Consider the following 22,732-nt stretch of genomic DNA (forward strand, 5'->3'; position numbering starts at 1 on the left):
CATCCACTGAACCACCAGCTGCCCTGTAGAACATGTATTATTCAAGGGAGACAGAAGAGATCTTAGATCACAGAAGGACAGAGGTGGGAATTTCCCTGAGTCATAGGATCACAGCTCTAGAGCTTTTAAAGAGGCCTTAAAACTGGTCACAGCCAAGATCTTCATTTTACAGATGAGGAAACCGAGGTAAATGAGTTACGTGACTTGTCCCAGGTCCCCTGGATGGATTTGAACTCAGGTCTTCTGACTCTTAAGTCTCTAGTCCAATCTCTTTCATGAAAATTGAGGCCCCAAAGAGGAAGTGATACCCCCTTCTTGACAATAATAAACCATAGACCAGACATTGAGAGGCAGTTTGGTATAATGGTAGAGTCCAATGGTCCTGAATTCAAATCCTACCTTAGGAACACACTTGCTGTGTGACCCCAGGCAGGTCCCTTAACCTCTCAATTCCTCAAGACCAGGAGTTGTGAATGAGTTGCTGAATCAACTTTGTATCCTTTAGGCTAACCTCCAGTGCATTGTGCAGATGACTTCTGGGCTGTGCTGTTCACTGTGCTGAGGTCCTGGAAGTGGTTTGCCATTTCCCCTCTCCCGGCGATGTCTCCCTGTGAGCTTGGCACTGGGGAGTGTCTCTAGAAGGCACGGCCAGCCCCCTGGCACCCACCCATCATGGCCACACACTGGAGAGTCCGAGGGGGGACTCTCGCATTATCTTCTCTACTTCGGCCTAGGAGGCTCATGGACCTGGCTGAAGCCCTTTGTTTGGGATTTCCCAGGGAGCTCCGGGAGGTCACCAGATGTGCCTCCTTGGTGGCTTTTAGGAGCCCTCGTCTGGCCCTAGCCCTGTCCTCCACTCTTAGCCCTCTGAGTCTTTCCCTGCATAAGAGGCTACTTTGAAAATGAACCCCAAACAACCCATTTAAGAGCTCTCTGGATCTGCCACCGGGCACCAAGACCATTCCTAGGAATGTCCAAGGAGGCCCTGCAGGAGCGTTTAGCAGAGGACCAGAGCCCCAGTGGCATCCTCGGAGCGCTCTGCCTGGGTCAGGCCGCCCCAGCCAGGCAGGTCGGCGAGGGCTTACCGCGTCTTCACAATTCGGTTTTTAAAGTCATAAAGTAAAATATTGGGGAACAAAAATGATATTTGTGCATCCCAGGTAAAGGACTTCTGGGGCAGGGGCTGGACGAGACAACCCTGGAGGTCCCTAGAATCCTCTAATTCTAATCTAAGTCCCACCCCCTTTTGTCCACGAAGGAAGAAGCTGAGGCATAGAGAAGTTAAAGGACTTGCATAAAGTCACCAAGCTGGGATTTGAACTCAGGTCCTCTGACTCCAGATCCTATGCTCTTTCTGTCTTAGTAGCCGAGGTATTCAAGTGCTTGGGGACTTAGATGAGGCGTTTTCTGGGGTAGAGGCTCGCTCAGGCTCCTGGGATATCAGAGGGCAGCCCTCAGTGCACTCACTAATTTCATTTTCAGGATGCTCTCTTGTCAGCGTGCCATCTCCAGGAGCAGGGGAGAGGGGGCAGAGAGGATGGATAGGGGCCTTGGGCCTCCTCGCCAAGACAGGGGATTTGCCAGACACTAGCAGGAAGAAAAGAGCCACAAGAAGGCCTCAGGAATGTAGCCTCAGCAGAGACCAGAGCAAGACTTATTCTGCTTGGCCTGAGATGGCCCAACCCAGAGCAAGGAAGGGGAGGAAGGTGCAGGGGGGAGATTTGGTACAAACACCAACACCAAATACTTCCCAAGAGTTAAGGGCGACAGGATGACTCGAGAAGGCAGCCAGAGGCTGATGGGCCCCTTGGCTGGGATTTTGGGGGAGACTATCATTCAGGGAAGCCTCTGAGGCCTTTGACCACTGAGGCTCTGAGATTCTCTGAAGACGCAGGCTACATTCTATCACCTACCATGGTTACCAGGACAACAGAGGAAGCCCCCATCGGGAGTGCAGACTGAGCCTGTGCAAGTCTGGGCTGATGCTTGCTGATGAAATCACAGCCACAATAAAAGAGGGATGGTAGGGGCTACATCCCAGTGACATTTGGGTCTCAGGAGTGCGGGAAGAGGGGCATCTGTGGGGGGGCAGGGCAGGGGGACGGGGTTTACTTGGCTGAAGCCTGCATGAGAGCGGAAGAGGGGATCCAAGCCCTGTTAGCTCAATTAGCTCGCTCCCTCGCTCCCATAGTTTCCAGCCAAAGACATTTGGGCACAAGAAAATAAAACCAGAAGACATCAGGAACAGGTATTTTTTATAAGCCTCCCCCCATACACATACGACATGATCTAGCTTCTGCCAGAAGACTTCAGGGAAGGGGAACCCACAGCCCCCCAGCAGCCTGTTTATTTCAAGGGGGGGGCAGCTCTCCTGGAGGAGTGGTCAGCCTTAACTGTTACCTGGCCTAGATCAGCCACTTGGCATCTTCCACCCCCCCACCACTGCTACTGGTTCTGGCCTCTGGGGCCAAATGAGACCTGGCGAATGTTTCCTCCACCTAACAGCCTGCTCTCAGATCCCTCGAGCTCTGATGTTCCATACTGGAAGACCCCTTCCAATTCTTGCCTTCTCTGTGCCAAGGTGCCACCCTATGTGCTGAGCCCCCACCCCCTCCCAGCTCCATCATTCCTCGCTCTCAGCCCCTCCCAGCCCCCTGGCCCAAGATCCCATAAATCATCTCCCGGTTACACTGAGGAAGAGCAGAAGACGGTACTGTAAGCTTCACTAAAGCTTGTGCTCACTCGGTTTCCTTTTTTGTCAAGCAAAAGCAGGGCCTGGTGAGTGAAGAGGGCCCCTGGGCCTCCGCGGGGGAAGAGATCGATTGGAGGGGACAGGCAGAGAATGAATTCCTTGATCAAGCTGAACTGATGGGGGGTGGGAAACCTCAGCCCCTGGGCGGGATGTGCAATGGCTCATAAATTCCACCCACGGAGCCTCAGATTTGTCTGATTTTCAGGCCAAGAAATAAGATATTGCTTTGACTCTCCTCTATTTCCGAGTTCCTGGAATCTCTCCCCTTTCTGGCCTGCAACGTCGTAAGCCACAGGCTGATGGCTCTGGCCACAGGGAGGGGAAGAGGAGGGTGGCCCAGGCAGGGATCTACATGGAATCAACCCCAGGAAGACTGAGCCGGGTTCACCTTAAGGTCCCTGTGATCATGCTTTGAGGCAAACTGGCTTGGTAGGAGCGGTTTCTGTGCCAGTAAAAAGGGCACTACACGGAGAGGAAGGTTCTAATCTAATCTAACCTCTCCCAATAAGTCTCTGTGTGCCCCAAAGGAAATGAGATGATTCTATATTTCTGGAGCTTGGAAGGCACCCCAGAAATCACCTCTTCCAGTTCTCTTCTTATACAGATTGGGAGACTGAGGCCCAGTCAAAGTCACCCAAGAGTTAGGAGGAGAACTGGGATTCCAAACCAGGGTTTCTGGCTCCAAAGTCAGGTTCCTGTGGTTGGATTTGTCAAAGGAACCCAAAGGAGCTCTGGAAGGACCTATGAAACAGCTAAGATCCAGGAAGGAAATCAAAGGGCCTTCAAGGGGCAACATCGGGATGAGTTCAGCCAATGGTAAATATGCAGAGAAGAAGGGAACACAGAGCTAACTCATGCAGATTTGGTGATGGAAATGGAGAAGGCCCAAGTCATTGCCAGCAGAGACTACAGAAGGGCCACCCCTAAGGAGTGAGGACAATTTGGTCAATGCCCATTATGCAAGGAAACCCACAATCTGCTACACATCGGTACAAGCTGCAAAAACGGAGCAACCACTGAATATCTAGCTTCCTTGTATCCTTGCTTCCTTCCTCTTGGGGGGAGGGGGACTAATTCTGACTTCTTCCTCATGCCTCTGAGTAGGTACTTTCTCTCTCCTACCTGTTAGCATCCTTTTCTATGTTGTCTTCCTGCCCACCCCCATTAGAATGTAAACTCCTTGAGGGCAAGACCTGGTCATCTTTTTTGCTTGTCTTTGTATTCCTGGAGCTTACCATAGTGCCTGGCACACAGTAGGTCCTTCATAGTTGCCTCTCTTTCATGGACTGACAAATGACAAATCCCCACACTCCCAATTTGGACCCAGACTTCTGGAGGACTTGACAATAACTTAGACACACTCTTACACTGGGCTGTTGTCTCCAATCACCTGGATACATGCCAGCCCATCATACCAGAAAAACAAGATTTTTAAGGGTTTTATTTTGTATTGTTTTAACCCTACCCAATTCTAGTAACCTACAATGAAAGCTATCTTGACCAAGCCAAGTCATGGAATTCCCCATTGCTGTGCAGCTCATCTCTGGGGGATTCTCTACCACTGGGGGTGTCCCTTCAGCAAATGTCCGGAGGGTATGCTCAGCTCCTGGTACATTGATTGGATGGCAAAAACCATTTCCCCACTCACCTAAGACTCTGTAGGATCCTAGATGCTGATAAAGGTCATGTCTAATGCCCCAGGACTAGTTCTTACAGGATCCTAGTATCAAAACTGGAGGAGGCAGAGTCAAGATGGCAGCGTAAAATTATCCCTTCACACCACTCTTTAAAAAGCACTTTAAAAAGACAGAAATCCAAACCCAACAACAAGACGGAGCCACAGGACTCTCCTGCTGATTATACTTGGAAGGTAGGCAGAGACTCAATTTCCATAGTATAAGGGAGAGACCTGACACCCCTGCCCCACCTACCTTGCTGAGACCCATGATTAGAGGATCAGACCTGGCTAACTGTAGGATTCCTGGGTGTGAGCTGCAACTGTGACAGGGAGGAACTTGGTGGGGGCCATCTGGTTGGTTACCCTTAGACTGGAGGAGAAAGGGGGAAATATTTGGCTTTAGGGAATTAGCATGGCAGGTCAACTCAACTAGTCTAATCCAGTATATCAGCAAAGGAAAGAGAAGACTGAAGATTCCCCCTGGGGCAGAGAAGCTCAAATACCAGTAAACCAAGGGTTTACATTCCACTGGGGGAAAATGAGTAAAAAAAGGAAGGAGGCAATGATTGAAAGCTTCTACAGGGATAAAAACCAAAGAATAGAACCAACAGAGGTCAAAGAGATCTAAGGAACTTCAAGCAAAACCCTGAAAAATCCAGGGAATTGGAATCAGGCTCTGGAAGAGCTCAAAAATAAATTCAAATATCAAATAAGACAGGCTGAAGAAAAATGGGAAAAGAAAGCAACAGCTTAAAAAGCAAAATCGGTAACTGGAAGCAGAGGCACATGAATCAAAATAAGAAAATAGTTTCTAAAAAGCCTGAATTGACCAACTGGAAAATGAGGCAAAAAAGTCAATGACTTGAAAAGAAAAATGGACAATTAGAAAAGGAGGATCAAAAAAGGTCATGGAAGAAATTCAGCCTCTAAAAATTAAAATTGGGCAATTAGAAGCAAATGACTTCACGAGACATCAAGAAACAATAAAACAAAATCAAAAGAATGGAAACATAGAGGAAAAGATGAAATACCTCATTGAAAAAACACTAGAATTAAAACTGTAAAGGATCTAAGAGGCTATCAAGTCCAACACCCATCATTATAATGATGAGAAACCTGAGACAGAGAATAGAATTTGCCCAGGGTCATATAGCTGCTAAATATCTGAGATGGAATTTGAATCCAGGTCTTCCTAACTTCAAGGCCATAGATCTATCCATTACATGGCCTCTGAACTCTTATCAGAAAAAAGAGTAGAAGATAATACTAAAGACAAAAATAAGCACTAACTTCTAGGCTTCTGGAGAAGGAGTCTTCCATAGTGTTGGATCTTGCCACTTATTTCCTTGTCCCAGAACCTAAGGAAGTGAAGGGGTGATTGTCTAAAGATAGCTTTCTGGATAAAGAGCCTTTCCTGGAATCTACCAAGGCACATAGCTTATTAATGACAAACAGATTTGAACTCCAATCCTTTGACCAGCCCTCCCCACTCCCCAACTCTTTTGCTCTTTCTATAATCCTACAAGACACTGGAGGGAGGAGAAGGCAGGTGTAATGAGCAGGTTCTCCAAGGCTTGAAAAGGTGAAGTGGTCGTGGGGGAAGGAAGAAGAAAATTCTCAGGGGGTGGGGAAGAAGAAAGCTGCGCATACCTCTAACTCTAGCTTCTCTCCCAAGCTGGAGAGCAAGTGAGGTCATAAGATTTAGAGATGAAAGGACCCGAGAAGCCAGGTAGATACATTCTTTTTTTTTTTTTTCACAGAAGGGGAAACTAGAGCCTGGAGAGGGAAAAGGACCAAAGTCACATAATCATAAGGAGAGAACTAAGACTCTAACTCAAGTCCTTGGATATGGACTCAGTGCCCTTCAGACTGATGTGTTTCCAGAAAGAACAGGTGCCTACAAGTGCAGTGGGAGAGGAAGCGGAGTGGTACAACAGATAGAGGGCTGGGCTGGGAATCCAGAAGGACTTTATATTCTCCGTCTCAGTTTCCTCATCTGTATAACGATGGGAGTTGGACTTGACAGAGCCTTAGGTCCTTTCCTTGTTCAGTCACTTTTCTTCACATCTGACTCTTCATGAACCCTTTTTTAAGGTTTTCTTAGCAAACACACACGGAGTGGTTTTCCTTCTCCATGTCCCTCTCCAGCTTGTTTTACAAAGGAGGAAACTGAGTCAAATTGTTACGTGACTTGTCCAGGGCTACACAGTTAGGAAGTAACTGAGGACACATTTGAGCTCTGGACCTCCTATCTCCAGGCCTGTCTCTCAACCCCCTGAGCCCCCTCCCTGCCACTCCCACTCTGATTTGTTCACCTCAGGGAGCTTGGGAGATGGGAGTCATTTGGAATGGAAGAAGCCACTCGAGATGAAGAGAATGCCAGGGAAGCCTGCGCTGTCTCCCTCCAGACAGAGCTGCAGCGAAGCTTTAATCTCCCCATTGAAAAGCTGTTTCCTTTCATCATTTGGAAGTTGCTTGGTCTGCATTTCTCTGAAAGAAGAGTGAGTGCCTGCGTGTTTAATAAGGCCTGTTTGAATACAAGTTTGTTGGGAAACAGCAGGCTATTCGGATGAAAAGATGAAAAAGAAAACCCCTCGAAGCCACATTAGCTGCAGAGGAGCCTTCTGGGCCGGGGCAGAAGGAAGCCTCCATCGTGGGCTGAGCTGGGAGCAGAGATGTCTGGGGGCTCGTCTCTTCAGGGTGCATTCTGGGAAGGAGCCTCCCTCTGCATCCCTCGCTCAAGGCCTTACCCTGGTCCTGGGGGATCCCAGCGACACCGGCCTGAAAAAACCCAGCGTGGTTGTGGGGCGGAAAGGAAGAGGACATCCGGGCTCTGGGTCCCCCGTGAGATCCCCCTCCGGGCCTTGGGTTGGGCTCCGTATCTCGAAAGGGCTGGCCCAATGTGCCCTTCCAGGGAAGCCCGAGGACCCCCTTCTCAGAACGTCCGTTTAAATGCCCAAAATGGGAGACGAGGGACCGGAAGGAAACCAGCCGCGCTGAAACGCTTCTCCAGAAAAGGTTTTTGAGCTCTCGGCGGAGTTTCTTTCCAGATAGAACATCCTCTGCTCTCGGCTTAGATACAGCCCCTCCGACACTCTTTGTCGTCCCTCCCAGGCCCATCCCGGCCCTGACGTTCCGGTTCTGAGCGCCCTCCCGGTGCCTTCGGCTGGCTCGGTGCTCGGGTGTGCAGCAGCCTGGCCGGGGGTCTCTACTAGCCTGTATGAGAAGTGGCCGGAGCCGAGCTGGGATCCTGTGCACGTAGAGGCCCCCGATGGTCACGGACCCTAGACGGCCCATACTGGCTCCCAAGCAAAGGGGGAGAGGGAAAGGCCTCGGGGTTTCTCAAAGTGGTGTTTGTCCCTCCATCTTGGAGTCAATACCATGTACTGGCTCCAAGGCCGAAGAGCAAGAGGGGTGAAGTGACTTATCCAGGGCCATACAGCTAGGAAGCATCTGAAGCCCAATTTGAACCCAGAACCTCTCCCCTCTAGGCCACCTAGACGCCTGGCACTGCCCAGATTGCCACATTGGAAGTGGAGGCAGGAAAGGTCCAGCTGCAGGGGCCTGTCGTGTATCAGGAAGATGGCCTAGTGATGCCGAGCCTGGCGAACTGTCTCGAGACCTGACTGACTCTGACCTGCCTCGCCTTCTTGGTGTGCCCGAGGTTCAGGACTGACCTCAGGCAGTCCTTTCTGCCTGCTCCGGGGGCCTCGACTCCGAACCCAGCCTCTCCTGTCCCTGATAACAGGGCCCGGCTGGCTCTGCCTCCTCTCCGAGGGGGGAAAGAGACTTCTTGCGGCTCTTCTTGTAGAAATCCGAGGCTCAGAGAGGGGGCAGGCTGGGGGCTCATTAGGATCATCCAGATCACCCGGGGCTGCTCGGCCAGTTCTGCAGATGGGGAAACCGAGGCCCAGACTGGTTAGGAGGTCTGCTCAAGCTCACCCAGCTCGGAGCAGAGTCTCTGATTCACTCCCTGCAGCGTGGTGCTGTGTCTGTGGCTCTGCTCTGCCTGCAAAGTCTCACCCTGAACCCCAAGGGACCCCTCCTGGGCCTGGCCCCACCCTGATGAAGCTGGGAAGAACAGCACAAGAAGGGAAACGGTAGCCAAGCAGACCCCCCCCGCCCCCCACCTCATAAGGCTCCATCGGAGGGGCCTCAGGTCACTCCAGTTATCTTTTAAAACGTCTCAAAAACAAAGCAAAGCAAACCCAAAAGGGTGAAGTTATGGGATGGAAAAGTGAACCTGCCTCACAGCTTAGGAGTGAGGGAAGGGATGGAGAGTCTCCTGATCCCAGGACCCCACCTGAGCCTGTGGCCAGAGGAGGAAGTCTGCACTGAACAAAGCCACAGCAATCTCTGGAGAGGTGCAGGCTGCCAGCATTTCCCCAGAACGTTCCTTTACCGGGAATCAGATACGGGCTTCGGCTGCCAGGGCTGCTCCCATCTACTGCGTAAGCGGAATGCAATTTGGCATGTCCCCTCTGCCTCTGAGAACGGAAACTGGGCTCTGCTAGGCTGGGATGTGCGTGCCACGTCCCTGAGGAGGCCCGGGACCCCCATCCCCAGGAGGAGCACCCCGCTCAGCCCCACGGACTGTGTGCTTGTGGAAGCTGTGACTTACAGAGGAAGCAATTCTAGCACACACACACTCCCAGTCCCTCAGACCATGACAGAGGATTGCTGACAAATGGCAGCCCTGTTGTTTTCCTGGTTCTCAGGAGAGGGGGAGCTGCCACTCAGCTTCCCTCCAAGCCTGGAAGGGAGCTGGCCAGGAAGTGGAAGGAGGGCCGGTTTGGATGGAGCCCGGTCCATGCCAGCTGCGAGGCCTTGTTCCAGGCCGGTGGGCTCAGAGCCGGACCTCAGGGACACGCTCATCCGGCTCATCACTTCCCCCTCTTCTCCAGGAAGCCTCTCAGCTCTAGCATCTTCCCATCCCCAGGAGCCTGTGTGTGCTTTGTTTGTCTCCCCCATTAGACCGTGAGCTCCTGGCCTTCAGGGACTGGCTCCCGCCTCTTTTTGTCATTTCCAGCGTCTGGCACACAGTAGGCTCTTAATGCACGCCGGTGGATTAATTTTCCAGATGAAGAAAATGAGGCCCAGAGAGCGGAAGCACCTACGTAGGGTCACACAGCGAGGCATGCGCAGAGGGCTCAGGAGGGACCTGGCTTTGTAAATGGTGTCCTTCCGCTGGAGCCCCAGAGCGCCTCCTCGAGGTAGGGCTGCCCACCTTCGGATCATTCCTCCCGAAAATGGCAGCAGGAGGGCGGGACTCAGCCCGGTCCTCCTGGGGCCTGAGCGAGCACCCATGAATTGGCTGGTGTTACGTCAGAATCTGAACCCACATCTTCTCAGACTGGTCTTTCCATGGCACAACGTGGGTCTCAATTCTCTAAGAATGGGAAGGGGTCCCGGAGAGGCTGGAAGACCATCAAATCTGCAGGCCTGGCCCCAAGGCATCTCCCTGGCCTAGGGGACCCCCGTTCACTGGGCTAACGACAGGGGCAGCGAGTGTGGTACAGCCCGTCTCCTGGATTTGTTGGGAGTGAAGAGGCTGGGACAGCCGGAGAGGGCAGAAAGAGCAGAGCGACTCTTACTCCCATCTGGGAGGACAATGCGGCGGGAGCACTGCCCGGAAACACCCGGATGACGGCTTCTAGACCCGGAAGCGCCCAACACCGACGCCTGCCTGGAGGGGCGACCCCGCCCGATCCCAGACCGCCGGGAAACACTGAACAAAGTGGATTCGGATGCAATGAAACGGAATGTTCCGCTGAAAAGAGTCAGGAACCCTCCGACAGGATCCGAGCCTCAGCCAGAATGTCCGGCTTTCAGAGGAGACGAGGAGCCCCGGCGAAGAGAAGGCCCTTCATCCGGGTCTCCCCGTCGGAGCCTCGCCTGAAGAAGTGTCTGGGAGAACGTTGGGGAGCCCGGAAAGGTTAGCAGTCACTGCGGACTCCCCCCAGCTTGTGGAGGCAGCGAGCCCCGCCTGGGAGGCCTCTCTGAGGGACCTGGGCAAGTCCTTGAGCTTCTCCAAAAGGAGAACAACCCACCCAGGACATCCCTCATGCGGAGGCTTTTTAAAAATCCCTATTCATTGGGAGGCAGACACGAGACTGCCTACAAGATGACAGCAGACCGAGGCTGATCCCAGAAGACCTGGATTCAAATCCTGCCATGTAGTGTTTTCGGCTGGGCAAGTCACTTTTGTGTGTCTCCCTTTCCTCACTTGTAAAAACGGGGGTCACAGCTGTCCCACCTGCCTCAAATACAGTGTGAGTGTTCAGTGAGACTGTCAGGTCAGCTATTCTCCTTATTCTTATTCTCATGTATTGCCTCTCCCACGGGATTGCTCTAGAAAACTCAAAACCTATTGGAAATAAAAGAGGGTGGGTCCGGATCTGGCCTCAGACACTCCCCAGCTGGGTGACCCTGGGCAAGTCACTTGACCGCCATGGCCTCGCCCTGACGGCTCTTCGGCCTTGAGCCGATAGCCCTGATTCTAAGACGGAAGGGGAGGGTTTAATAAAAAAGAGGGCGGGGTCCTGGTGTGGCTTAGTTCCCGGGTGGTCTTGCCAGCCAGTTACTTCTCCTCCCTGAGCCTCAGTCTCTTCTTCTGCAACAGGAGCGCTTGGGCTCCCGGTCCCACCACGCCGAGCGCATCCCCGAGTCCGGGCCGAAGGGGGATGGGATGACCCCTCCTTCCGGGAGCGCGCCCAGCCCGCCCGCGCCCGCCCCCCGCCCGCGGCGGAAGCTCAGCGTCTCTTTGGCACTTACCAGGCAGAAGAACTGGGAAAAGACATGAGCGGCGGCGGGCTGAGCGCGTCTCCTCGGAGGGTGTGCGTGGCCTGGGCGGCAGCAGGCGCGGCGGGCGTGGCGCCCGGGGAGGCCGGCCGGGCCTTCCTCCCCCGGCTGGGGCCCTGCTTCATCCACGCCCCCTGGATCCCCCAGCGCGCCAGGTAGACCCGACAGATATTGTAATTCATGGCGGAGTAATACAAAAGGTCCAACACCAGCAAGACCACCACGAAGAAACCGTAGATCCAGACGCCCAGCAGCGCGGTGTAGTTGCTGCCGAGAGAAGGGAAAAGGGCGTTACGGGGGTGCTAGAGAGGGAAGGGACCCGGCTTTACAGGGGGGGAAACTGAGGCCCGGGAGGTGGTGCGCCGCGGCCGAGGCCTCCCTTCCCTCCTAGGGACGGTCCTGGGGACGAGCTGATGGAGACACCGAGCGAAGGAGGGGAGGCCGGTGAAGCCCTCGACAAGCAGTGTTGGTGCTCGGCCAGCCTTTCTCCATCGCATGGCCCCGACTGGAAGGGCCGGCAGAGGCCATCTTTCCAGGGAGGAGCCAGAAAACCCAAGATGGTGCCCCGGAGGTCATCCAGCCTGATCAGGCTCTTCCACGCTTAGAAAGGAGGAAACAGGCTCAGGGAGCGGGAGCATCCCAGCACTCGGTCAGCTGCCTCCGGGGCCAGAGGGGCGGTCAGGACCCGCTCTGTGCCCTTCCTGTGTGACCCACGCCCTGCTCAGCTGGCTCTGCCCCTTTGCTGATGCTCTCAGACCCTTCCCAACAAGTGAACAGGGGAGCGATCCAAACATGGACCATCCATGGGCAGGTGGTGAGCCCTCTGTTACTGCGGGTCGGCCTGTAGACTACCCAGAGAGCCAAGTTCAAGTCTGACCCCACTTTCTGTTGTTGCTCTGTCGTGTCTGACTCTTCATGACCCCGTTGGGGGTTCTCTCGGCAGAGACACTGGAGGGCTCATCCAGGGCCATTCAGCTACCATCTGTGTGAGGCCAGGCTCCATGGCCTATGCCCTGAACCACCTAGTTATCTATACGGCAATCGAGGCATGGCTAAAAAGTGGCCTTCTCCATTACTGACGCCAGCTATTATTATGAATAGTGTTCCTGCTAACAGGCTTCGTTTTTGAAGGAGTTCACACAATTTTAGACTGTGACCAGTTGGCTATGATTCTTTTGTATTGATATTCAGTGGACTATTTTGCAAATGGGAAAACGGCGCTGATTTAAGTCTCCCTCTTCCGCAGGCAGGCAAAACATCCTTGGGATTATTCAATCAGGAGATGCTATGGGAGTGCTACTGCTGCTTCCCCTGCTTTCAGCTCTCGGGAATAAGATGCCCCCCCCCCCCCAGGTTAAGTTCATCACCTCTAATCTATTAACTCAAGCCTTGATTGACACTGTCTCCCTCAGCCTCTTGGATTGGAGAGCTGAGGGTGGGGAGCAGAGTATCAAACTCCTCCCAATTCCTTCCTTTACAGGGGACAGAAGCTGGTTATTTGGCTGACTCTATCTACTATACTCTGGATCTGTTGCCCTGTCTGGTATCAGGAAATGCCCCAGTGCACTGGGTACTCCCTGATTTTCCCCTTTTCCTTCATCCTGTTGTGTTGTCTTTCTCCATTAGAATGCCTGACACATAGTAGGTGCTTAATAAAATTTCCCATGTGGTTTTGATCCTTCCTTGTATTTTGAATGTTATTCCTATGGTCCATCTCCACCCCACCAAGTAGCATGGAAATGACAAGTCTTTGGTACAGTGAACTCCATTGAAATGTTGTTCCTGGGCTTTTGTGGGTGATGGTAGGGCAGTTTCATCTGTGATAGTGTTCTGAACCCAGGAAAGTGTGTTCGTCAAGTCCTCAAGGAGATTTCAGGTTTATTTCTAAAGAACAGAGACTTGTCATCTGTTGCTCTTTCTACTTGTTATCATTTTATTCTTCTCCTCTTTGTGTTCAATGGAGTTCAGTTAGAAATAGTTCTAGGGTAAATTGCTCTCCTGCCTTTATTCTTTTTAGTTCAGTGTTAGACCAACTATCCTACAGGGGGATAAAGGAACTTGGAAGGAAAGCGATTCCCCAATGTCTGTCAGTTGCCAGTCACAGAAAGCAAAGAATAGATGCCTAGAGTGGTCACAGGGTTTTAAGATGGGCTGATCCCTTTACAACCTGGGAATACCTTTCCACAAGGGAATTAAAGGAAGCAATTGATTAGTTGAGCAAACAAATGAGTCACATCCTGGAGGGTTTTACATGGTCCTAGAAAGAGGTGAACTATCAAGGATCTGTCTGAGATCTCCGTGTTCTCTTTTCCCTTCATTCAGGCCTGGCGGCCATTTGCCTAGGAGAAACATCTTCTCTAGCTGTTTGAGACTTCATTAGTTTGAGAGTTCAAAACCCAAGCAGAGGGATCTTCAGAGACTCCCTCATCAGGATCAAAGTAGATATGGCTACAGAAATGTCATCTGAGGTGGGAAAGAGCTTAGAGGAATAGCCCATCTGGCAGCAGAGGCTAGCTGTAGGAAGAGCAGACCCTGGGGGACCCAAATGAGCACCCACACAGCAGGCAGAGCTGTTACATCCAGAAGAGGTGCATAAGGACTCTAGGAATGTAGCAAGGGCTTCTGATTCCCTCAGCAATAGAATTGTAATTTGCCATAGTCATATGTGTTCTCTCATCTGTGCTACTGAACTTAAGCTTTTGCTCACTCTGCCCATGTATGGCTCAGGTTTATGGTGGAGGTGGCAGGGGCACGTTGTTTGGTAACAACCATTCTTCTGTTACTGTTTCAGTAAATGTTTTTTTAAAGAGCTAATTGTTTCTGGTGGAGAATTGTAAATGGCGAGCCAGCGGCTGGTGGGGGCTCTGAGCTATAGTGTAGTGTACCAACTCAGAGGATTATCCCAGAAGCCAGGGGAGCAGCCGCTCTATGCAGTTTCAAAGCAAGTGAGAATGCCAAGTTGAGGGCAGTAGCCTCTGAGTGAGGAGTACAGAGTTTTGTTCCCTAATTGGATGAAAGATTTGGATTTGGGGCCCATCTGGAGGCTAAATGAAAGCATCTTTGGGACAAGCCCAGGAGCAGAAAGGACAACAGCTGTCCGCCTTCCCATGTGCTTTTCATTTCTTCCACAGTGACAAGGGTGAGAGAAAGACAAGACATGGGTGGTCTCAGGAGGTAGCGAGTGCCCCTGGGACTGTCCTGGGGAGGCGGTGCCAGCCCAGGAGGGAAGGTGGCAATTCCGTGGGTGTGCCTGTGCCTGTACGTGTGCATGGATGTGTGGGTACTTGGGTATATTTAGACAAGTGGGTATTTGAGTGAGTGTGTTTGAATGTGGGGATGTCTGTGCGGGTATAATTGCATTCGTAGACACTGTGCGTGTGTGCTTGTGTGAGGGAGTGAGAAGTGGGTGTATTTGTGTATCTGTCTGTGAGTGCACGTGTGAGTATGGCTTTGTGTGTGTGTAGAGCTGGACATGTATGTGGGGGGTTAGAGAAGGAGAGAGCACCTGAAGGGCAACGATGTCCTGGTAGGGATGGGGTGCCCATGGCTTCTAGGGTCCAGTGACGAGTGGACGAGATACTTTCCCCGACACTTGATGCCCAGCACTGGGCAGCCCCGATTCTGTGCCTGCCAAATGGTAGCTCAGGGACTGCCTCCCTCCTCAAGCTCCCGGCACAGCCAGCCTTCAGGTTCAGAAGCGGTCTGGGCTTCCTCTGCTCCCAGTCAGCTCCCTGTGGGCTGTGTCTTTGTGAAGCAATGGTCTCCCCTCACATATTCCCTGCGTTCTGACCATCCATTCAAGCATCCCTACATTCAATTTCCGGCCTCCATCCCTTTGCACAGTTCCTGCCTGGGCTGGGGATGCTCTCTCTCCTCTCCCCACAAGAGAACGTAGAAGAGAGGAGAGTTGAGGAAATAGGAAGGGAAGAGGGGGGAGAAGACCCAAAGACATCCTTAGGGAACTTCTACACTGTGTGGAAACAGAGATGGGCTGGTTGGCCAGTTGGAGAGGACCCAGAAACTGCAGAGTTTCTAAAGCAGAGGGAGGAAACAGTCTCTAGGAGGAGGGGGAGGCACCCAAAGCGTCCACAGCCAGGGAGAAGATAGGCGGGATGCAGAGTCTTAAAAGGCTGCTGGATTTGGTGATTAGGGGGTTGCTGGTAACCTTTGCGATAGCAGTTTCTACAGAGTGGGGCTGGGGCCGGGCTGGGGGTGGAAGCCAGATGGCAGAGGATGTGGGGGAGAGGGGTGGCGAGGAAACCGAATCCCTGGGTGGAGCTCCCTTTCTCAAGCAGTCTAGCACCGAAGAGGAGGATGGAGAAGGGACAGGAGTTGAAAGAGCCTGACGGTCAAGGGAAGGCTTTTGTCCAGGACTGTGGAGACTTGACCACATTTGTAAACAGATGGGGAGGCAGCAGGAGAGAGGGAGAGACTGAAGATGCGTGACAAAGGGACATCTCTGCCGAGCAGAGTCCTAGAGGGAGCACCGAGAAATGGAAAGACAATTATAGAGGACAGAGAAGGAAAGGAAGAAAGGAAGAGAGAAATGGAGAGAGACAGACACAAGGAGACTGAGAAACAGATACCAGAGAAAGGGAAGGAAAGAAAAAGAAAAGGAAGGAAGGGGAGAGAGACAGAGACAGAGACAGAGGGAGGGAGGGAGAGAGAGACAGAGGGAGGGAGAGAGACAGAGAGAGAGGGAGAGACAGAGAGAGGGAGGGAGAGAGAGACAGAGAGAGAGGGAGGGAGAGACAGAGAGAGGGAGAGAGAGAGGAGAGAGAGAGACAGAGAGAGAGACAGAGGGAGGGAGAGAGGGAGAGAGACAGGGAGGGAGAGAGAGACAGGGAGGGGGAGAGAGAGAGAGAGAGAGAGAGAGAGAGAGAGAGAGAGAGAGAGAGAGAGAGAGAGAGAGAGAGAGAGAGAGAGAGACAGGGAGGGGGAGAGAGAGAGAGAGAGAGAGAGAGAGAGAGAGAGAGAGAGAGAGAGAGAGAGAGAGAGAGAGAGAGAGAGAGAGAGAGAGAGAGAGAGAGAAGTCCAAGGGAGGAGCAGAATCTCCAACCATCAAAGAATCCCAGTTTGACTGTTGGAAGAGACCTTAGAGGCCATCTAGTTCAACCTGCTCATTTTATGACTTCGGAAACTGAGCCCCAGATTGATGCTCACGTTCTAGGATCATAGGTCTAGAGCAAGAAGGGCCCTTAGAGGTCCTCTGGCCCAGCTCATTCTTGTTAAGGCTGAGAAAATGTAACCCCAGAGGAAAGTGACTTGTACAGAGTCACTCAGCTGGTAAACGGCAGAACCAGAATTTGAATCCGGGTCCTTGGCCTCCACATCCCCGGGAGGGACAGCCATCCCTTCTTGGGTGTTGATGCTGAGAAGCCCCGAGGACTGGAGAAGGGAGCTCGGGGAGCGTGTGCCTGATGGCCACAATCTTTTCAGGGATGTGTCAGTGTGGGGGTGGGCAAGGAGGCAGCTGGTGGCGAGAAGAGAGGAATCCCATTTGGAAAGAGTCGTTGGGGAGTGAGGTTGCCCGTGGAGCTTGCAGGCCATGGATGTGGGGGGGGGGTGTTCTGACTAGCTGCATAGACCTGTCCTGGATGAGGTCTCCAAGCTCTCCAATGATGACATTCAGGGACTCAAAGGGTGGCTTAGATGCATGAACTCTAAATAAGTCACAAATCCACATTCAGGAACAAGTGGGACGAGCAGCCTAGAGCCAGGAGGTCCTGGGTTCAGTCTGGTTCCAGACACTTCCCAGCCGTGTGACCCTGGGCCGGTCATTTACCCCGTTGCCCAGCCCTGCTGCTCTTCTGCCTTGGAGCCAACAGGAGGCATCCATTTTAAGGCAGAAGGTTTAAACCTAACCTCTTCCTAGCCGGTTAGCCCTGGCTTGGCCAGAGGAGCCTGGGGGTGGGGGTGGGGCCGCTGGCCAGCGAGGCCGGGAGAAGCGGTGACGGGGCTGGGCTCCGAGAAGCCTGAGAAGCCTGTGTGGACGGATGCGGGAGCTGCGGCCACAGCGCTGACAGGCGACGCACGCCTGAGGACCCTGGACGGAACCTGCCCCACGCCCTGGCGCACGCTGGCTTTGTTTTGCGTCCTTCCTTCCCGGGGAGGGAAAGCGGGCCTGGGAGGGAGAGGGTCATTTCAAATGCTCCGCAAACCTTCCGCCCTTCAACTACGGCGCTATTTTGTCAGCTTCCCTCCGTGGAATCCCCGCCCCAAACAGCCCGCAAACCCGCCGGGAGAGGCGTGGACGTGGGGCCTCCCCCGCGCCCTGGGTCAGACGGCGCCCCCCCCCCCCCAGCCTTCCCCGAGGCACCCCAGAAGGGCTGAAGCGTCCTCTCTGGCAGAGGCCTCCCAGCCCCAGGCCTGCTTCCAATTTTCCCTTCCTGGAGAGCTTGTTTTTATAGTTTCCTGAATATAAATGTTTTCTGGTCCAATCGCGGATGCAGCCTCTCTGGCTGGCGGGGCCGCCAGGGTTTGTTTGAACTGGCACATCAGGGGCCAGGAGCAGCGGGAGCCTGGGGAGGGCCGAGGAGAGAGGAAGGGCCCAAGAGGTGCCCCGCGCAGCCTGACCTGCACACAGCCGGCTCCTTCTTTGTGCCGAGAAAGCGGATTCTTGGAGCCTTGCTTTGGCTCAGAAGGACCAGAGTTCAAATCCTTCCTTTGTCTGGGCATTGGGGAGTCATCCTCTCTGAGCCTCAATCTCGGACTGTAAGTGAGGCAGGAGGTGTTGGAGTTCCCGCATCATCTAGGCAGTGGCTATGACTCGGTAGCCTGTTAGACGGTTTTCTCTGGGCCTCAGTTTCCTCATCCCTAAATGAGGTTACCCCTCAGAGCCCTTCTGGCTCTCCATGTCTAGAAATGCCAGAGAGGTGGCCGATCTGTTTCCTCGGTGTTTCTCACACCAGTCAAAGTCTGTTCCGTTCCCCAAGTGTGAACAAACTGTGCAGGGCAGAGCCGTGACTCCATCTGTGACTCCTCTCCAACCCCTTCTGTCCTCGGTGCATGGAAGCATTTGTGCTTGATGACATCCATTGTTTGTAACAAACATGGGGCGAACCCTCAGCTCTGAGCGCCCAGAGCCTGCCCTCAATGAGCTTCCATTCTGCTGTGTCGTCCAGGACAACACCGACACCAAGCACCCACTGACCCCCTCTAGAGTGTTCCCGGAAAGTGGTCAAGCCCTCCACTCACGGGGAGCTCACTACCTCCCGACACTCTGGAGCTCCCAGAATACATCTAGAATAAATCAACCCTGGCTGCCCCAAGGACAACTTTTTAGCTCAATAAGACTGGCAGCAAAGGGGGTTCCATCTGAGGGTTTCCACTTGAGCACTAAATAAATACACCTGGTTTCTATCTTGCCATCTTGTCCATCTTCCTTGGGACAACTACCATCTTGCCAGTGTCCTTTCTGAAATATAGCCTCAGCCTTGAGACTGGATCCTATAAGGTAGAATCATTTAGGACAGCCGACTTTGTGCTTGAGAAATGAGATCTGGAAAATTAATCCCAGCCAGATGCCTCTCTGTGTCTGTCTCTGTCCATCTCTCCCCCGTCCTCTCTCTGCCCTCTTCTCTCTTCTCTCTCCTCTCTTTGTCTCTCTGTCTCTCTATGTGCTTCTCTGTCTGTCTGTCTGTCTCCTCTCTCCCCCTCCTTCTCTCTCTCTCTTTGTCTCTCTATGTGTCTCTCTCATCTCTGTCCATCTCTCTCTTCTCTCCCCCCTCCTTCTCTCTGTCTCTGTCTCTCTCTCTCTCTCTGTCTCTCTCTCTGTCTCTCTTTGTCTCTCTCTCTCTCTCCCCCTCTCTTTCTCTCCCTCTCTCTATGTGTTTCTCTCCCTGTCCATCTCTCCTCTCTCCCCCTCCTCTCTCCCCTCTCACTCCTCCCTCTCTTGTCTCTCTCTCTGTCTCTGTATCTCCCTCTCTGTCTGTCTCTGTCTCCCTCTCTTGTCTCTCTGTCTCTGTCTCTGTCTCTGTCTCTGTCTCTGTCCCCCTCTCTGTCCCCCTCTCTCTCTTGGTCTCTCCCCCTCCTTCTCTCTCTCTGCCCTCTTCTCTCTCCTCTCTCTCTTTGTCTTTCTGTCTTTGTGTCTCTCTGTCTCTGTCTCTGTCCCCCTCTCTGTCCCCCTCTCTCTCTTGGTCTCTCCCCCTCCTTCTCTCTCTCTGCCCTCTTCTCTCTCCTCTCTCTCTTTGTCTTTCTGTCTTTGTGTCTCTCTGTCTCTGTCTCTGTCCCCCTCTCTGTCCCCCTCTCTCTCTTGGTCTCTCCCCCTCATTCCTCTCCCCCATGGCAGGAGGTCCTTTGCCACTGAATGCTATGACGGGCACTAGAAGCCACAGATGTGACTTTCCAGTGCTTTGGGGGTTATTTATTGGCTGAAAATTCTTTCAGCGATTCCCAAGCAATAAACAAGTATGCCTCTAAAAGCTATCTGTGAGCTAGCTATAAACCTTCCAAGAGAAGCAGTGCTGATCAGCTGAGCGAAAACTTTGCGACTGGAGCCGGGGTCATCTAAACATAGCCTTTCTCTCCAGAAGTACCATGAGAAATGAGACTAAAGCAAGAGGCCTGACGGCTTTCTGCAGGAGAATCAGCAAATGTTCTTGGCTGTGTATTGGGGTTCCAGAGGGAGAAAGAAAGGGTGGAGCCCCCTCTCTCCCCTTCTCAGACCCCCCTAATGGAGTCTGGAGTTCAGTTCTTTGGGAACATCCATGAGTGGGGAGTAACAAGAGGAGAGGAGGAGCCCTCATGGTAGGAGTGTGGCCCGAGGGACTGGGAGCCAGAGGATTCTTGGGGGAAGGGTTGGAAGGATTTCCACACGGACAAGGGATTGGCCTTGTTCTGCCCAGCCCTAGCAGGCAGAAGCTGGAGAAATCACAGGGTGGTCGATTGAGGCTTAAGATGAAACGTGAAATGGTCTCCCTGGAGAGGCAGTGAGAAGCTTCCTGTCACTTAGCGATGTTCACGCTGAGGACAGAAGCGGGGAGGCATTCAGGGGAACATGATGGGCTGCAGACTTGATCATTTCTGACACCCAAAAGCAAACACACTGATTTGCAGAGATGAGTTTTCTCCCTGCAATTAAACTCGTGCCAGGGAAAGAGAGCCCATGGGTGCATTTTTCTATAAGTGCATTAGGATGCCATCTAGCATCAAAGGTCACCTCGGGGGCTTCTCGAGTTTTCTTTTGAATCAGGCATTGGAGAGTACCCCAATGGTGCTGCGCCTTCCCTCCATACAGATAGCAGCCTCTCTGTGACCAGGACAATGGGCTCTGAGAGTTGCTATTGCTGAAAAATGCATCCATCTGTAGCCAATCTGATGCTGAGGTCCTTGGAGCACAGACACATACTTCACCAGTGGGCCCAGACTTGATGCTTTTCCAGCCCAGAAGGACCTGTCAGAGGTTCTTCTCGAACTCGTGGCTCTGTGTGTGAGAGCCCAGGGTCACCCTGATCCAGTGATGGGGCACTGGAGGTGGATATCAATGGAGGAACACTTAGAAAATGGTTCCTCTATGGTGGAGCCCATAATAGGTCAGTGAGCATTTGTCATCCACAGAGCAATGGGCGCCATTTTGGAAGGGACTTTGACCAACTGGGGCATGCCCAGAGAAGGCAGGCTAACTCAGACTCAGAAGCAGGCACTTGGGCAATCGCATCATCCAACCTACTGGCCCTATTACACCACCGCTGAGAACACACATCCAGCCTCCACTTGAAGGTTTCCAGTGAGAGAGGACAAGTGAGGACAGTGAGGGGCCTGGGCTGTTGCATTTAGGAAATGATAAGCTGTGATGTGAATTCTCATATCCTGGTTTTTTTCCTGAGCACCAGGCTCCCTCCGCCTCGCTCTATGAATGAGGGAATGCTAGCAATTTCCAAGGAGCAGCAGAACCAGAAATGGTTTTGATCACCTCCTTCTTCCCAACAACAACTCAATTTCTTGAATGCTGCAGATTTTATAGAACTCCTTCCTCAAAATACCCCGGAGAGGCAGGTGAACAAGCATCATCCAATTACAACACTTAATCCACTTTTTATGGAACGTCCACCGTGTGCAGGTGCTATGCTAAGTGCTGGGGATACAAAGACAAGAGTGAAGCATATCCCGCCTACAAGAAGATGATATTTTATGAAAAGATTTTTTACCTTTGATTTCTTTTTGTTAATTTTTATTGTTTTGGGCTCCAGATCATCCCCACGGCAACTTTTGGTTAATTGAAAGCCTGTCTTCTGTTAATATTAACCTCACTTGACCAAAACCTGATTCATGGAAGACTAACATTCCTTAAATAAGAAGAGCAAAAAAGAGAATCAAGATTTCCCAAGTAATTGGACTTAAAGAAGGGATCCAACTGACACAGATTCTGTGGATGTTCACATCTTTCCCCTCAATCAACCCAGTTGGGCACCCTCTAAATGTAGTTTAATTTGTAATTTGATTTAGTTTACATAGAGAGCTTGTTTAACAAGGTTTGTTTCTTGGGGGGATGTATGAGATGATGGCTCTGCTTGACTAAGTTGGTTCAACTTTTGTGAGATTGAAGGGAGCGTGGCATTAGGAATCTGTCTTTTTTCTTAATAGCCTAAAAGAACGCATGAGATTGCCATATGTAAAAGAATTAGTTCTCTGGCTCCATGACATCATTTTCTCCATAAAAGTTTCTCAAAAAATCCTAATCTCTGTTTAGCACTTATTTTTCTTAGTCTCCATTCCTGTGCTTAAGAATAATAAAACCGAAGTTTTTACATCTATGCTTTCTGCATCACGGTAGATTTATTTTGGCAGCAGTTAGCTACCACATGAACTCAAAAAGGAAAGCTTTCTCCAATAACAAGATTGTCTCCCAAGTTAGCATAGAAACCCTGTTGAGGGCAGGAACTATCCCCCCTTCTCCCACCCCCAGGATTTAGTTCTGTTAGAGACTTAATAAATACTTGTTGATTAACCCATTCTTCCCATTTTACAAATTTAGAAATCAAGGCACAGAAGAATTCAGTGATTGGCCAGAGCATACCCTAAAGGAAATGTACGAAATCGGGTGCTCCGACACTCCCTTTAGCCCCTGTCCCCCGCAGGAGCCTGGCTTCTGTTTTGGTGAGTTCCCGTATCCGACAGTTTTCTGCAGCCTGGCCTGGCATCCCATCTGCCAAACAGCCCCAGCCCAAACAAGCCATTCTGTTCTTTCAGAAAGCACAAATAAATCAGGCATCCGTCATCCAGCTTGTTACCCTTTTGGCTGCCACCAGCTCTGCCTCTGGGGCTGATTCATGTGCCAGGGAGAAGCAGGGGGTTTGCTGAGGCTGAAGGAGGGGGAGAACGTCTCCTCTCGGCTCCCTGTAAGCTCCTGCTCCCCCAGGCCTCCTCCAGAAGGTAACGGATGCTTCCCAACAGTTAATAATATGAAAGACAACAGTGACTCATATTCACAGAGGCAGGGGTGGGGCTGCACTGGGAGGCCAAGGTGTGAATGCTGCCTTGGCTGCCTACTTCTATGGTCT

The 22,732-nt window shown here is 52.1% G+C and overlaps 1 protein-coding gene and 1 long non-coding RNA gene across 3 annotated transcripts in view; one reads left to right on the plus strand and one right to left on the minus strand.

Annotated features, from left to right (window-relative positions):
- SHISAL1 (shisa like 1) overlaps positions 1-22,732 on the minus strand; it is a 111,650-nt gene that overhangs the window by 23,656 nt on the left and 65,262 nt on the right. For both annotated transcript variants that reach the window (XM_056797501.1, XM_007502775.3), the window contains exon 4: positions 11,205-11,498. In XM_056797501.1, coding sequence (XP_056653479.1) covers positions 11,205-11,498 — 294 coding nt within the window. The remainder of the gene's footprint in view (positions 1-11,204; positions 11,499-22,732) is intronic.
- LOC107650033 (uncharacterized) lies at positions 1,931-3,263 on the plus strand. Its single transcript, XR_001624638.2, has 3 exons — positions 1,931-2,023; positions 2,192-2,248; positions 2,764-3,263. It is a non-coding gene; the product is annotated as an uncharacterized LOC107650033 (long non-coding RNA).

Source organism: Monodelphis domestica, chromosome 5 (assembly GCF_027887165.1).
Source record: "Monodelphis domestica isolate mMonDom1 chromosome 5, mMonDom1.pri, whole genome shotgun sequence".
NCBI classification, from domain to species: domain Eukaryota; kingdom Metazoa; phylum Chordata; class Mammalia; order Didelphimorphia; family Didelphidae; genus Monodelphis; species Monodelphis domestica.